The 17,432-nt window shown below is 36.2% G+C and overlaps 1 protein-coding gene across 1 annotated transcript; it reads left to right on the forward strand.

The window, feature by feature from the left end:
• Positions 1-1,409: 1,409 nt before the first annotated feature.
• LOC125245626 (scavenger receptor cysteine-rich type 1 protein M130-like) lies at positions 1,410-17,403 on the forward strand. The gene is made up of 19 exons (XM_048156293.1): positions 1,410-1,424; positions 3,288-3,346; positions 3,565-3,716; positions 4,820-5,134; positions 5,404-5,706; positions 5,795-6,109; positions 6,610-6,646; positions 10,395-10,660; positions 10,762-11,076; positions 11,186-11,269; positions 11,346-11,663; positions 11,902-12,204; positions 13,563-13,634; positions 15,809-16,123; positions 16,247-16,441; positions 16,541-16,636; positions 16,849-16,908; positions 17,155-17,220; positions 17,321-17,403. The coding sequence occupies exons 1-19, from the start codon at positions 1,410-1,412 to the stop codon at positions 17,401-17,403; spliced, it is 3,369 nt and encodes a 1,122-aa protein (XP_048012250.1).
• Positions 17,404-17,432: the final 29 nt, after the last annotated feature.

Genomic DNA, 17,432 nt, shown 5'->3' on the forward strand with positions numbered 1-17,432 from the left:
CCATACAAGACAAAATGACCAACATGTACTTCTGCTTAATGAAAACAGTTATTCTATTGAAAGGAAAGATTATTGCACATGGCTATTTTTTTGTAAATGTATTTTGAACTAATAAGGGCTTTTAGCAAATAAATAAAAGTGATTTCATCTTTTCTGAAATTAGGAGTTCTTCAAATATTTAACATTTTATTTAGACAACAGTAATGTATGGGTAACTTCCTAAAAAATGATTTCATGTTTTAATAAATTATTTCTGTTTTTTTTTCCTGGTATAACGTTCATTAAACTCCTCCCTATATATATATTGTGTGTGTGATACAGCAGCAAATACATTGGTAAATAGAGAGAGATCAAATACATATATTTACATATATTTAATTTAACATTTAATTATTGAATGTTTGTCTAATATCTGAATCAGTTTTTTGTGCAAGTGAGATGAGTAAATGCCTGCTCATTAGTCTAACTACAATAACGATCATGTTCACACAGCACACACAACACCTCTGTCTCTTGCTCCTGATTTCTCTCAACACTGAGATAAGAGAGCTGTCAGTCAATAAATGGGAAAACAAGTAAATTGCTTTACTTATTTGAAAAAGTACTAACTCAGATATTTTGTTGTAAATTTAAAAGCAATGTTACTTTACTAGTTACTTGAAAAAAGTAATGTGATTACTTAACTTGCATTATTTGTAACGTGTTACTCCCAACACTGGCCTTTGACTTGAACAATTAATTACTATATATGTATGTGCAAAACATGGACATAATTTCAAAATGCCAAAGAAATTGGAAACAAATAACGAATAAATAAAACTCACATTTACATATTATTGTATACTCACATTTCTCTCTTATAAATGGCTCTGTTATATCAGCATTGCAGTTTTTAGTTTAGGATATGCATACTGTGAGTTTCTGAGGGTTAAAATGAAAGCACACATATTGCACACATACTCAGGTGTTTCTAAAACTAAATTATAGCAAAATATAAAACTCTAACATCATCTGCATACACTATTCAAATCTTTTATTTAGACAATAATGTACCAAGACATTTTTTTTTCTTGATTCTTATTTAATTAATTTGTATTTGAAATGCATAAATAAAAAAAATACATAATGGTTTAATTCATAATATAAATAGTTTACGTGCGCGCGAGAGTGTGTGTGCGTGTTTTTGTGTGCTTGTGTGTGCATGCGCGTGTGTGGAAAAGCCGAAAAAACCTTGTCTGATGTAAATGAAGCTGTTTGGTGATTTTCTCTATTAAAGTTAACGCTGAGCACACTCTCTTCCTTCTTTCCTTTTCTCTCTCACGAGAGGAAACAAGACTCTTTTTCTTTTGAATTGCTGAGAGAGATGATGAGAAGTTTGGACTGTGTGTAGAGCAGAGGAAGATGAAAAGATGTCACCAATGCAGGTAAGTGCACCTTCAGTTAAAGGTTCAAACAGTTCCTTTTAAAATATTGGTAACCTTTTACAATAAGGTTTCAAACTTCTAAAGCATTATCAGTCTTAGTTAATGTTCATTTTGACATTTATTAATACATCTTTAAAATAAAAAAATGTATGTAATTATTTAGTATAATAGAATATTATTATGGACCTGAGCTATGTACTAACAACAGTTGTATTGTAATGAACTAACATTAACAAAAATGCTTAAATACAGTATAGTTAATGCATTAACTAATGTTAACTAATGGGAAGTGTTACCAAAATATTTAATATTAGTAGTTAAATATTTAACAAAAGGAGATTCCTGTGTGTGTGCTATCAGTGACTTTATATTTATATTATTTTATTTTTTTCCATCTTTTTTTTTTTCTACTGATATTTTTATTTTTTTATTGTTATTATTTTATTTTTATTACTTATTGTTATAAGTAACTTTTTAGGTGCTATGATTTGTCACCATTTTATTTCACCAACCAAACTTTTTAATATTATTTTTTCTGTCTTTCTTTTTTCCCCTCAAAACACTTAGATTAAACCTCTCAAATTGATTAATTAGATTCATTTTACGTTGCGTTTATGACCTTTTTGATTGATTTATTTACTTGTACTTTAAACTGAGGGACAGACACCTCTCAGGTTTCATTAAAAATATTGTTTCAAAGATGAACCAAAAGCTTTATGGGTATTCCAATAATGAAGCAAGTATAGTTTCAATAGGGGCAGTCATGGCCTAATTAATAGAGAGTTGGACTTGTAACCCAAAGGTCTTGGGTTCGAGTCTCAGGTCTGGCAGGGATTGTGAGGGGAGTGAATGTCCAGTGCTCTCCCCACTCTCAATACCACGACTGAGGTGAGACCCTTGAGCAAGGCACCGTACCCCTAAGTGCTCCCCGGGCGCCGCAGCAATGGCTGCCCACTGATCCGGGTCTGTGTTCACGGTGTGTGTGTTCACTGCTGTGTGTGTGCACTTGGATCGGTTAGCACAAATTCCGAGTATGGGTCACCATACTTGGCCACATTGCTTCACTCATTCATAATGTAAGTTTGGCAAACATTGTATTTGTACTTTATTCTCTCATGTGGATAGGTTAAATGGCATCTGGTCCACATTGTCAAATATTCTGGACAAGAACCACTAAAATGTAGAAGGAAGAGACTGTATGACTGACATGTAAACCAACAACAGGTAGGTTTGTTTTTTGTATGTAACATTATGTTAAGTTATTTTCTTCCTTCATCTTTATTCACTGCTCACTGTTTTCGATGTGTGAAATATAACTAATGCTATAAAAAAAATAAAAGTTTCTTTAATATTAAAATTTACAGAGGGTCATTTATTATTTATTTCTTCAAATATATAATGTTAGTTTGTCTCTGCTCTTGAAGTATGAATGTGAAATACAACAGTGATTTAGCAGAGATGTAGTTCACTGGCTCCCTCTGCTGGTGACAGGGTGAACAACATGCTCATCTTCAGTGATTTTTTTTTTTTTTTTTTTTTTTTTGTGGGCCACCTGAAAGAAAACACTTTTGTGCAATTAAATAAATTTCACATTAGTTAGGAATTAGGAATTATTTAAAAAAAAAAAAAAAAAAACTGGAAACTGGAAAAAAAAACTCTAATTAGTGTAATAAGGGCTTACTTGTGCTGTGTGCTGTGCTTTTGGTAAACATTTACTTAAATGCTTTTTAAAATGAGTAATTATTTTACAAAGTTGAGTTTATTACATGTTAATATCATGCTAACATAACATATGTATACACTAACAGACAGTGTTTAGGACATTCACAGTTAGTTATCAGTGCTTTTATCTCTTCTCTGCAGGTGTTGGGCTTTGATGCTGTAAATAAACTGGAGAGTTTCCTGTCTCCTGTAAGTGTCGTGTGTGTGTTTGTGTTTCTGCATCCCCTCAGTGAGGCATCTTGATGGGTGGGAAGGAGGAGTTCATCAGCACTGACAGTTAGATATATATATATGGAGAAAGTCATAAAAGCCTCCTTTGATTTGTCACTGAAGTTGTTTGATGATTTCCTCTGTTGTGTCTAATAAGGTAACAGCGAGTGTGATTGGAGGGTGTTGGACCTCTTTCTCTCTCATTAAGGGGTGTGAGAGGATGTCTGTACTTCAGTATCATCAGTGCGGAGAAGCTTGAACTGGATGTTGAATTAATCAAGCAGAGAGAGATGGAGAGATGCCTGACACTCATTTTACTGACTACAGTTGTAAAACTCATCACAGCTGGTACACAAGAAGGTAAAGAGATTAAGTTATTTTTAGGAATGAATGGATCAGACTGTTATTGAATCACTTTAAATTAAACTGTAATGTGTAATCACATTGTCACAATATTTTAAATGTGCTCCTGTGTTTAACAGGCAATTTTTTCTTTCTTTCTCTTTTGCTCTCTGTCTTTCTCTTTCTGTTTCTCCCATTTATAAAGATCTATAAATAAGTTTTACGTGATGGTCTTTTTTTTATTCATTATAATATCATTATCAAAATAATGTTATTATTTGATATTTACAGATTTTTTGCCTTGTTTTGTGATCACAATTTAATTTTTCACGTGATATAAACATCGGAAATTTTGTCTCAATGTTCTGTTTTCTCAAAATAGAAGAAAGAAAAAAAAAATAACCATACATTGCCCACCTTTTCTCAGGTTGCAAATGATTTAATCGTCATGTTTCAAACATCATGCAGGCATCTCGGTTAAGTAAATTTGATCACACATTTGGAGTTCTGATTTTATAGACATTCATTTGGAAATATTAGTTTGAGACATGTTAGCTTGAGTGAGTCCCATAAACATTAACCCCCCAAAATTATTTGCTAATTCACTATCCAGCAACATAAATGCTATATTATGTCAAGATCTCAATAAAAAGAATCATGAGAAACAAGACCTAAAACCTAAAGGTCTTAAATCTTACACAATACCGAGCTCAGCTGCAGAAGAAGTTTGGGGCCAATCTGTAAACTTTAAAATACTCACCATCTCAATAATTTAGACACAAGACGTAAACAATATGTGTGTTAACATGATTTTAGTGTGGAAAAAATTACTAACCTTTTCTGTGTAAATTTATATCCAGTTTTACAACTTTGTTTCCATGACAAAGTAATAGTATAAACCCTGTAATAATGTTTTAAAAATTTTAGGATAATTGATTTAAGTGCTATTATAAAATTATAAGTTTTAATAAAAGTTTTTAATAAAAAAGAGTATTGAAGTCTGAATGTTTTTTTAAATATTCAAATGTATGTGTCCCATTTTGCCAGTTGTTCCACTTTGTAATGCTATGAATTAAACTCTCATATATTTACCTCTCTCATTGTTACTGCTTAATATTTAGGAGGTGTGAATGTGAGGCTGGTTGGTGGTCACAGTCGCTGTGCTGGTAGAGTGGAGGCTCATCATAGAGGTCAGTGGGGAACAGTGTGTGATGATGACTGGGATTTGGCTGCTGCTGCAGTGGTGTGTAGAGAGCTGGACTGTGGAGAACCTGTAGATGCTCTGGCTGATGCTCGTTTTGGACCAGGATCAGGACCAATCTGGATGAGTTTTGTTATATGTGCTGGATCAGAGTCTACACTGAAGAACTGTGGGTCAGGAGGATGGGGTATAAGCAACTGTGATCATACTAAAGATGCTGGAGTCATCTGCTCAGGTAGAGTATTTTACATATTCAAATTCATATCTTTGTAAGATATTTTTGTGCTTCCATATTGGCTTCTAATTTTTAAAGAAAATGTTGACTTCAATGACAGATTTCATGTTTATATTATTTTTTTGTGTTTTTTTTTTTCTTTTGTTTGTTTTTTTGCATGTTTATTGATTAAAATACTAACAATAAAATGTTTATATATATATACAAATCATCACCTTGAAGCCCCATAAATAAGTCATGCTTTTGTTGATCCATGTTGTCTTATTTAGAAGTCAGGCTGGTTGGAGGTTCTCGCTGCTCTGGGAGGTTAGAGATACTTGATGATCAGACGTGGGTTTCAGTGTGTGCTGCTGCCTTTGACCAGCAGGATGCAGAGGTTGTGTGTAGAGAGCTGGACTGTGGGGCTCCTGTACAGGTGCTGGGAGAAGATGCTTTTGGAAAAGGAGACGCTCAGATGTGGACACAAGAGATTCAGTGCAGAGGAAATGAGTCTCAGATTCACCTCTGCCCAACATCACCATTAGAAGAAAACAACTGTTCACATGAACACAGCATTGCTTTGCAGTGTACTGGTAGGAGTTTAAATTACAACAAAACATATTAACTTCATTTTATTATATCATTTCATATTTACACTAGCTTTTTTTCTTACATTCACAGACATAATAAATGTGAGGTTGGTTGGTGGTCACAGTCGCTGTGCTGGTAGAGTGGAGGTTCTTCATAGAGGTCAGTGGGGAACAGTGTGTGGTGCTGGCTGGGATTTGGCTGATGCTGCAGTGGTGTGTAGAGAGCTGGACTGTGGAGAACCTGTAGATGCTCTGGGTGATGCCCATCTTGGACTGGGATCAAAACTGTTTAGGATGAAAAATGCAATGTGTACTGGTTCAGAGTCTACACTTAAGAAATGTGGATTCTTAAAACCAACTGATCCTGATGTGTGTCTTGATAAAAGCGCTCAAGTCATTTGTTCAGGTAAGCTAAAGCTAAAAATCCAGTCCTAATGTATAAAGCAATTGCATCAAAAGCAGCCATAATTTCATTTTTGTCACCATTTCCCACCTTCTTTTTGACCACACAAACTGTTACATTAGGCTGTAATAATCATGGATCTTGTTAAAAATAAACTTTAGAAGCTTTTTTCTAATAATACATTTTATAGTAATGCCCTGAATAAATGTATTCATAGATTTTGTTGACATGGAAATGTGGGTAGATTTTTACATAAACTATAACTATTAATTTTTTTCTATATGAGCTGTTTGTGAAGCTTATTTTCAAGGCCTTTTTGGACTGGAAAAAGTTGACATGAATAATATGTTTTCATAGTAAATATATTTTATTTCAGAAGATAAAAGAAAATATGATTTCTCATTATATTACTAATATATTGATTATATGACTGACTCATTATTGAACTCATTATTGAAATTATTGAACTTCAAATTTTGTTCTTTCCTGTGTTGTTCTTTCAGAAGTCAGGCTGGTTGGAGGTTCTCGCTGCTCTGGGAGGTTAGAGATACTTGATGATCAGACGTGGGTTTCAGTGTGTGCTGCTGCCTTTGACCAGCAGGATGCAGAGGTTGTGTGTAGAGAGCTGGACTGTGGGGCTCCTGTACAGGTGCTGGGAGAAGATGCTTTTGGAAAAGGAGACGCTCAGATGTGGACACAAGAGATTCAGTGCAGAGGAAATGAGTCTCAGATTCACCTCTGCCCAACATCACCATCACACAAAAACACCTGTTCATATGAAAGTGATGTTGGCTTGATGTGTGCAGGTTTGAGCTTTTTTTTTTTTTTTTTTTTACAAATTTAATGTTCCCAAAAACTACACTAAATATTAATTAATTTCATTTTCTATGCGTGATACTTTTCCATAATTCTTTCCCTTTGTCCATATGTTTTTACTCCCTTTTTATTCATTATATAGACATTATGAGAGTGAGGTTGGTTGGTGGTCTCAGCTGTGCTGGTACAGTGGAGGTTCTTCATAGAGGTCAGTGGGGAACAGTGTGTGATATTTTCTGGGATATGGCTGATGCTGCAGTGGTGTGTAGAGAGCTGGACTGTGGAGAACCTGTAGATGCTGTAGGCGGTGCTCACTTTGGACCAGGATCAGGACCAATCTGGACAAATCGCAGTTTATGTTCTGGATCAGAATCTACATCGAAGAACTGTGGAACAGTAAATTGGGGTTTTTATGACTGTGATCATACAAAAGATGCAGGAGTCATCTGCTCAGGTAAACTCCTCCAAACCCTGACCTATTTTTATGTCACTGATAAACCACCTACTATAAAGATATGAGACTATCCTCCAAAAAAAAAGAAGAAGAAAAAAACTACCCTATAGGCAGGTTTTGGCAAAAATACATCAAAATGTATTTTAAAATAAAATACAAAATGCCTTAATTTTAAGTATATCAAAATAAACTACAAAATACAGCATATATCAAAATAAACTACTCTATTTTTGTATTTTAAAAGGGAGCATGAAATTTCGTCGCAAGCCTTCCATCATTTGGCCTAATTTGATCTATCTCTTCACCATTACTCTGACTCAGTTGATTAAGTAAACAATGTTTGATAGCAACAGCTATTCTCTGCCCAGGTCATTTGCATATGTAACCAGTTAAATCACAATATGTAGGATTTTTGGATTAAAATATCCGGAAACCACTAGAACAATGTTATATATTTTGTTGACTTGTGTACTTACATTATCCCAAATGTTCCCAAGAATTTTTAAATCCAGAGAAATATTCAGTTTCTAATAAGCACGTGTCTGTGCATTCCCTATCAATGACATCATACCCTCAATTTCCAGTTTTATTTAGTAGAAACCGTGGAAACATCAAAGACACTTTAGTATATTATGTGTTTCATTAGACAGGTGAGCAACTGTTTGGATACATTCATCAACAGAAAACTAATCATTGTTATATAGCTCAGCACAGTACATCTTATTGTTTAATTCTTGTTTTCTTGATTTACCATGAGTACCATGTTTTTCCATGACTAATATCAATCTAGCTTACTGCAGTGTGCAACAAGAGTCTCATAATAGCCGCCGAGCGAAAGCAGAGTGGCACTCTGCGACTGCGGCATAATAGAAGTTCCACTGCTCACATTTTTCAAAGACTTTATTATGACCTATATTTACGTTTTAAAGTCATGCGCCCTCTAGCTGGTGTAAAAATGACAGTCGTGTTACGTCTGTCATCATGGAATGACGTATGTATATGTAGTTACTTATTAAAATGTGAGTTCATTTAAATGCAATGTGTGGACTTTTTACACAATTTTTCCTATTTCCATTTAGCAAAACTCTTTTTTTTTTATTAACGACTACACCCACCCCCTACCCTTAGTGATTTATAGTGCATATACACTTAATGAGCACATTCACTCCTTGGGATCGAACCCAGGATCGCATGATCGCATATTGTTATATATTGCAATGCTCTACCAGTTGAGCTACGCAAAATCCGAAATGTGACGCAGATAAAAGGGAACAATGCATTAAAATGAAAGTGTCTTGTTGTCGATAGGGGCGCCACTTTAGTAAACGCTCCTATGGTTCGTATTTCAGGGAAGTGACAAATGACCTATATAGTTTTGGTTATTGGTTGGTGAATGTTGAAAATTTCCCTTTTATGTTCCATGAAAGAATGTAAGATGAGTTTGGATTGACATGAGATTGAGTCATTTGATTATTTTACTCCTTTCACATTAATAAGTTGTGCTTTGTGGTTGACCATTAATGACAAGAATTACACATAGATAGCAAACAGAACTGGAAAGTTTCTTATCTCTTGCTTCTTCAGGTGTCAGACTTATTGGAAACTCCACTTGCTCTGGGAGATTAGAGATGGTTCATGGAAAAACATGGTACACAATGTGTGCTGCTGCCTTTGACCAGCAGGATGCAGAGGTTGTGTGTAGAGAGCTGGACTGTGGGGCTCCTGTACAGGTGCTGGGAGAAGATGCTTTTGGAAAAGGAGACGCTCAGATGTGGACACAAGAGATTCAATGCAGAGGAAACGAGTCTCAGATTCACCTCTGTCCAACATCCTCACACGAAAGCTGTTCACATGATAAGTACCAGAGGCTGTTCTGTGCTGGTGAGTTAAAAGAATATGATAATAATATACCTTTTACTCATAGGGTGTGTCTCAGTCAGCTCCCTAGTTCAGTAGTCAGAACACTGACCAGGAAGCCAGACATTTTAAGGGCTGTCTCAGTCACAAAATCCTTTGAATGTTAACTCCCTAGAAATCCCACAATGCACTCTGAAAACCTGATGCTCACTGTGTTCCCTAAATGGAAATTCTTAAGCACAAAACAAATCACATGAACCAACACAATATCAACAAAATATTATCATGACATGCAATAGAAGATTTGAAAAGTCAAACCATTATTTAATGAAAAGTCAGCCTAAACATCAGTAGATAGGTATTATAAAATTAAAATTTGGCTATAATGTTGCATATATATAACATCAAAGTATATTTCATGACATACTTTAAACAGCATAAAAAAAGAAAGATTTTTTTCCTTTGTGTTCCAGTGGTGACAATACAAGCACCAAGTCATGTCACCAGAAATTGAGCATTCATTGTCTGAATGTGTAGTGAGCCAGTGTGCTTTACCTATGCCCAAATTTGTGTACACAATATACTGATACGTGAACTAGTGTGCTTATGGAGATCCATGCATAGTCTCTATCTGTATTTTTCTGTCACTTAGATAAAAAGAATGTGAGGTTGGTTGGTGGTCCCAGTCGCTGCGCTGGTAGAGTGGAGGTTCTTCATAGAGGTCAGTGGGGAACAGTGTGTGGTGATGGCTGGGATTTGGCTGATGCTGCAGTGGTGTGTAGAGAGCTGGACTGTGGAGAACCTGTAGATGCTCTGGGTGATGCTCATTTTGGACCAGGATCAGGACCAGTCTGGATGAGTTTTGTTTTGTGTACTGGATCAGAGTCTACCCTGAAGAATTGTGGGTCAGGAGGATGGAGCATACATTCATGTACTCACAATCATGATGCCAGTGTCATCTGTTCGGGTGAGTAATTTAACTGATTGCCCAAGAATTTGTGTTGACAAAGAATATTGTTTATAAAACTGTAAATGTTTATATGGTTATTCTATGTAACTATCAAGCAATTGTTTTTGTCTACTGTGCTCTGTCATTCATGTAATATGAACAGGTCATAAAGCTTCCAGACTTGTTAATGGATCTCACCTCTGCTCTGGGAGGTTAGAGATACTTGATGATCAGACGTGGGTTTCAGTGTGTGCTGCTGCCTTTGACCAGCAGGATGCAGAGGTTGTGTGTAGAGAGCTGGACTGTGGGGCTCCTGTACAGGTGCTGGGAGAAGATGCTTTTGGAAAAGGAGATGCTCAGATGTGGACACAAGAGATTCAGTGCAGAGGAAATGAGTCTCAGATTTCATTCTGTTCAATATCATTGCCACAGAAACACAACTGCACCAGTGACAATAATGTGGGACTGATCTGTTCTGGTAAATTATAAATATTCAGTGTCTCTTAATTTGTATTTGATACAGTATGTCTTCTCTGTCAGTTGCATTATACTTAATTTTAACTTCTTTGCTCCATCCAGGTTACACAGAGGCCAAACTGATGAATGGTTCAGACTCTTGTTCTGGAAGAGTGGAGCTTCGGTTCATCAATAAGTGGGGCACAGTGTGTGATGCATGCTGGGATATGAGAGCTGCCAGTGTCCTCTGTAGACAGCTGAATTGTGGGATTGCTGTGTCTGTTGTGGGATCAGACTGGTTTGGAGAGGGAAGTGGTGAAATCTGGGCTGATGTGTTTGATTGTGACGGGAATGAAACAAAACTCTCAGAATGTTCCATCTCTTCATGGAGTCGAGCTGAACGTTCTCATAGACGAGATGTTGGAGTCATCTGCTCTGGTGAGCAAAATCATACTGTAATGAAGTCATGGGTTTCAGATTGAAACTACACATTTTAATAAATGTAGCATATTTTAGATACTGAATGACAAATAAATACTCTCTACAGAGAGTGAAGCTCATCTGGGGAACTGCAGCTCTCCACAAACTCTCAACTGCAGCTCCACACAACAGCTGTCAATCACAAACTTTGGTAAGAAAATCAACATCTGGGCAGATTCTTCAGTTGTTAGTGATCACTAATGTGTTTCTCTTTCTCTGAATATCAGGTCGTGGGTCCATCAGGCTGGTGGGTTCTGGGGGAGACTGTGCAGGGAGGCTGGAGGTTTTTCACAGTGGCTCATGGGGGACAGTGTGTGATGACTCCTGGGATATTAAAGATGCCCATGTGGTGTGCAGACAGCTGCAGTGTGGAGTGGCTCTCAGTAACCAGCAGGTACCAGCCTGGTTTGGTCCTGGTTCTGGACCCATATGGCTGGATGAGGTGGAGTGTGAGGGGAATGAGACGTCCCTGTGGAGCTGCTCATCTCCAGGCTGGGGAAAACATGACTGTCAACACAAGGAGGATGTAGGAGTCGTGTGTTCAGGTAAATTAGGACTGTGAAAAAAATTGTTAATCAGTAACATCAAAACAAAATAAAAATATTTAAAAAAATAGATACAATTTAGATTTTAAATTTTAAAATCTAAATTGTATCTATTTTTAAAATATTTTTAACCTAATCTTTTTTTGGTTATTTTAGTCATTTGTATGTATGTAACATCCAGTGGTTGGAATGAATGGGGTTGGATGAGAGCTGATATAGCATTCATGTTTTCATCTAGAGTTTAAAGAGATCAGGTTAACTGAGGGCTGTGAAGGGAATGTGGAGATTTTCTACAATGGATCCTGGGGAAATGTGTGTTATAATAAGATGGACAGAGACACAGTGAGTCTGATCTGTCAAGAGCTGAACTGTGGAAGATCTGGTGTTTTGTCTGCTTCTACACCAAGAGTTGAATCAGCTTGTAACTGGCTGGATAAAGTGAAATGTCGCCCACATGATTCAAATCTGTGGCAGTGTCCATCTTCACCCTGGGGACAGAATGACTGTGGTGAAGATGAAGTGGCCAAAATCACCTGCTTGGGTAAGACTGATGTATTTTCCATCTCTATAAATACAGCAGTAATCCACTAACATTTCTGAGCATATGAACAAAATATATATATAATATAATTAGGGCTGTCAAATTTAACATGTTAACCCATGCAAGTAATTTTATTCAGTTTAACATGTTAAAAATATTTAACACAGCATCCATTTTTTTACCATCATCCTTTAGCTAGTGTTACATTATATGATTGCGCTGTTATTCATGCAAATGCTTTTAAACCATTCTAACGTGACAAAAGAGAACTCAGTGAAATACTAGCACACTGTCTGTGAATCTCCTGTCTGTGTGACACACACACAACTCACGCACAGAAATTGCTTTAGACAGCGTGCCGGCCACATTGAGTTCTCTTTCTCACAAAATGATGCCAGAATGCCTAATAAACCTTCTACTGTCTGTCATTAATGTTAATCAAAGAACAAAAGAAAAAGAGAAAATCACTCACTACTCTTGACTGAATAACTTTTATAGCTTTAAAGATTATTCTTGTGCCCTGTCCAAATACTCACACTTGCAATCTTGGTCACTTTAGAGCTTGTGCACGCGACAGGAAGTAAGTGTCTGAAAAATGCCAAAGTGCAGTGCCCTTAATGCACACTAAACCCACACTATCTCGAATAGCGATATTCAAGGCTAAGCATATCCCATCATGCATTATTTTAGGGAACTCACATGCTGAGGAAAACATTCCACTGTAAGTAAAATTTATTATATATTACATATAATTTGGTAGTAAAACATAAAGTGTTGCACATTTTATTGGTGGAAATATGGGTAGGGTATGTCTTTGTACAACATTTTCAACTGCTTTTTATCACTTAATTAGAAGCACCACAATTTTAAAATTGTTAGTTACTTCTGTTAGTTACATGACTACTGAATAGACAGTTTATTTTAAAATGCAAAGTCATGAAAATAAGAAAAAGCACTGTAAACTTTTTTGCAAGACTATAAGTGTGTCCTATCGGGTAATCAAAAGTTCTATACTTCACACATACTTAAACACTTGGGCCAAATACAGCATATACATAGAAAAGTGTTCAAGTGCAAAATGCAAAGACCGCAAGTGTGGGTATTTGGACAGGACATATATTTCATTTATAATTTATGCAGTGAAAACTGTGACGTGTTTGAAAACTTTATTCAGTTTCTGTATATTTCCTTCCTGTTAGATCAAATGTGTAAAATATACTGTCTTTATGATGTTTCTACACTATTTTGAGATGAAATGTGAAATTATTATTATAAAAATATATTAAAAACTGTAAAGTTAGATGCAATTAATCATTGATTGACAGCACCAAATATAATATTGAATGAACTGATTACAGAACAGGAGAGTCATGAGTCTCCTAGAAGCTCTTTGTCATGCTCCACATCTCCACATCAGAGACAGTGTTCAGGTAAGTTCATATGATATAGAAGAACATAAAAAAAACAAAAAAAACAAAACATAACAGCCATGTGTGAATAATGCATGTAATTTTGTTTGGGGGAACCAAGAGGATTTAATAGAGTATCTCAGGGATGACTTGTTATTGTAGGCCAACCCGGAAGTTAGCGGGTCACAGGTTCCCTCGATCGAAAGCCTATGCATTTTCCCCATAGACTTTTGGAAAATCGCAAAAAATAAGCTCTGTGTTTAAGAAAGGGTTAACACGTTAACACAACATTTATATAAATATACAGTACAGTCCAAAAGTTTGGAACCACTAAGATTTTTAATGTTTTTAAAAGAAGTTTCTTCTGCTCACCAAGGCTACATTTATTTAATTAAAAATACAGTAAAAACAGTAATATTGTGAAATATTATTACAATTTAAAATAGCTGTTTTCTATTTGAATATATTTCACAAAGTAATTTATTCCTGTGATGCAAAGCTGAATTTTCAGCATCATTACTCTAGTCTTCAGTGTCACATGATCCTTCAGAAATCATTCTAATATGCTGATCTGCTGCTCAAGAAACATTTAATGTGTACAATTGTACAAAATATTTGTGTACAATATTTTTTTTCAGGATTATTTGATGAATAGAAAGTTCAAAAGAACAGTGTTTATCTGAAATCTAATCTTTTGTAACATTATAAATGTCTTTACTGCCACTTTTGATTGATTTAATGCATCCTTGCTGAATAAAAGTATTCATTTCTTTAATTTCTTTTCAAAAAAATAAAAATAAAAATTCTTACTGACCCCAAACTTTTGAACGGTAGTGTATAATGCTACAGAAGCTTTGTATTTCAGATAAATGCTGTTCTTTTGAACTTTCTATTCATCAAGGAATCCTGAAAAAAAAAAAGTACACAACTGTTTTCAACATTGAAAATAATCATAAATGTTTATTGAGCAGCAAATCAGCATATTAGAATGATTTCTGAAGGATCATGTGACACTGAAGACTGGAGTAACGATGCTGAAAATTCAGCTTTGCATCACAGGAATAAATTACTTTGTCAAATATATTTAAATAGTACACAGTTATTTTAAATTGTAATAATATTTCACAATATTACTGTTTTTTAGCCTTGGTGAGCAGACGAAACTTCTTTTAAAAAAATTAAAAATCTTAGTGGTTCCAAACCTTTGGACTGTACTGTATATATATATATATATAATATATAATATATAACCCGGGAGGAAGGAGGGACATTCTGTCGGAGAGAGGACCAGGCCTGGACTTTATTTTATGTTTTATTATGTTTGTGTGGCCGGCAGACGTCCGCGAGGGTCTGCCGGCATTACTTTCGTTTTTGTTTGTTTATTTTGAGATTAAACTTTTGTTGAACGTTCGCCGGTTCCCGCCTCCTTCTTCCCACATCTACTAACCGTGTTACATTGGTGCCGAAACCCGGGAGGAAGGAGGGACATTCTGTCGGAGAGAGGACCAGGCCTGGACTTTATTTTATGTTTTATTATGTTTGTGTGGCCGGCAGACGTCCGCGAGGGTCTGCCGGCATTACTTTCGTTTTGTTCTTTGTTTATTTTGAATTAAACTTTTGTTGAACGTTCGCTGGTTCCGCCTCCTTCTTCCCACATCTACTAACCGTGTTACACTAACATAGGCTATAAATGGACTACAGCACACCATGGTCGCGGATCAACCTCACCACCACCAAGCTTCCTCAAACTTTATTTAAAAACATGCTCGTTGATTATGATCTGCGTTGTGTTATACTTATCCACTTTTTCATGAGAAATGCTGTCCAAATGTCCTGTTCGTCATGATGACGTCTAAAGTCCCCGCCGTTTTTAAGGCACGCACAATAAAGGTTTCAACAATTCACAAGAGGGTTATAACTGGTGTTTTATGTCATAGATCAAAACATGAAAATATTTAGAGGCTTTGTTAACCACAGACCTTACTTCAGGCAATTTAGCAAAAACCCATTCAAAAAACCCATTGACTTTGGGGCAATGGAACCAGAAGTCCTAAAATGCTAACTCGCTTCTGGGTTTTGCCTACAAAAACACATCATCCCTGAGGTACTTTATATCACACCACACACTGCAGATGGCACTGTTCTGACAGAACTCTGTTGGCCAATAATAAAGTTGTCTTGTCTGTGGATTTTAGAGCATGTTCCTCTCAGACTGAGTGGAGGGGAGGGCCGGTGCTCTGGGAGGCTGGAGGTGTATCATAACGCTGTGTGGGGCTCAGTCTGTGATGATCTGTGGGACATCAGCGATGCTCAGGTGGTCTGCAGACAGCTGGGTTGTGGAGCAGCACTGAGGGCTGATGAGAATTCAGTCTTTGGTGCTGGTGAAGGTGTTGTGTGGCTGAACAGAGTCGAGTGCAGAGGGAATGAGATTCACCTGTGGGACTGTCCTCTCTCCCTGAAGAACCACACTGACTGCTCCAACAAAGATCACGCTGGACTCACCTGTGCAGGTCACAGCAAACACTGAGCAATATCATTCATTTTAGATCATTTTAGTGCTAATAATATTTGTGTATTCAAGAGCCTTGAATCAAGACAATCATGATTCTGAATGTGTCTGTCTATTTTGCCAGATTTGTCAGTGTCCACTACTCCTGCCACAACAACATCATCTTCTCCAGTTTCTCAGACAGTGAGCTCAACATCAGTCACTCGTCCACAAACTCCTCCGTCTCTCTCTGTGCTTGTGATTGTACTGGGAGTTGTGCTCTTACTGCTCTTAGTGCCACTGCTTATACTGATTCAGCAGAACAGAGTGATGAGGAGAGGTAGGAGAGATCCAGAAGACTGTCATATTGTGTCTTATTCAGTGTGTGATCAGTCATGTGTTGTGAACTGACAGCAGGTTTGTCTCTCTACACTCACAGCTCTCTCTGAGAGGAGACACAGAAGCACGACTGAGGCCGTTTATGAGGAGATTCATCACAGACCCACTAACAGACATAGTCTCTTCACTCAGAGGGGTGAGTAAGTGTCATTGTGTCTGATTTGTGGAGATCAACAGGGTAATCAGTTCATTCAGAGGGTGAGTGGAGTAACTCACATAGATTAATTTGTAGCTTGTTTGTGTCACTTGTTGTAATGATATAGGGTTAGTACTATATGATCCAAATGATAAGGGAATTTTGGCTGATTTGTGATTGTGAACATGTCTGATGGTTCTACTCCATAACAGGAAGTGTCCTTTCTACTGAACAGCATTCTGGGTATGAAGATGCTGATAAGCTTCTTTCAGGTTAGAGGACTGAAATAGAATTATGTTACCTACTACATACAGAAAAGTATGTGTGTTAAATGATTAAAAACATTCACTTAAGTTATCTTAGAAGAGTATAAATTATATAAATCATTCAGCACATAATTCAGATAAGGTTTTATTATTATTATTAATACTACTACTACTACAAATAATAATAATAATAATAATAATGATAATAATAATAATAATAAGTATGTATGTATGTATTTTCTTTTTCAAAAGCAAAATCTGCTGTAGGAATGAATACTGACTACTATGATGATGTCATCACCACTGAAGGACCAGCAGGTCAGTGACTTTAACTGATCACAGAAATTCACTTAATTTAATTACATATTTGGCCTGTGAATTAGTTTCTGTTTATTCTCTTTTCTGTTAAATAATTTAGTAGAGCAACAAAACACACCAGAGAATTATGATGATGTAATCATTGCTGAACAGAGACATCATGATACAGGTTTATTTCTTTAAATATATATATACAGTTTCTAAATCTAAAC

The sequence above is a fragment of the Megalobrama amblycephala genome, linkage group LG14, assembly GCF_018812025.1.
Source record: "Megalobrama amblycephala isolate DHTTF-2021 linkage group LG14, ASM1881202v1, whole genome shotgun sequence".
Lineage (NCBI taxonomy): Eukaryota > Metazoa > Chordata > Actinopteri > Cypriniformes > Xenocyprididae > Megalobrama > Megalobrama amblycephala.

Coding starts and splice junctions, on each gene's coding strand:
- LOC125245626 (XM_048156293.1), top strand. Junction 5,707..5,794: donor CATTGCTTTGCAGTGTACTG/GTAGGAGTTTAA, acceptor TTACATTCACAG/ACATAATAAATGTGAGGTTG. Junction 12,205..13,562: donor GGCCAAAATCACCTGCTTGG/GTAAGACTGATG, acceptor AACTGATTACAG/AACAGGAGAGTCATGAGTCT.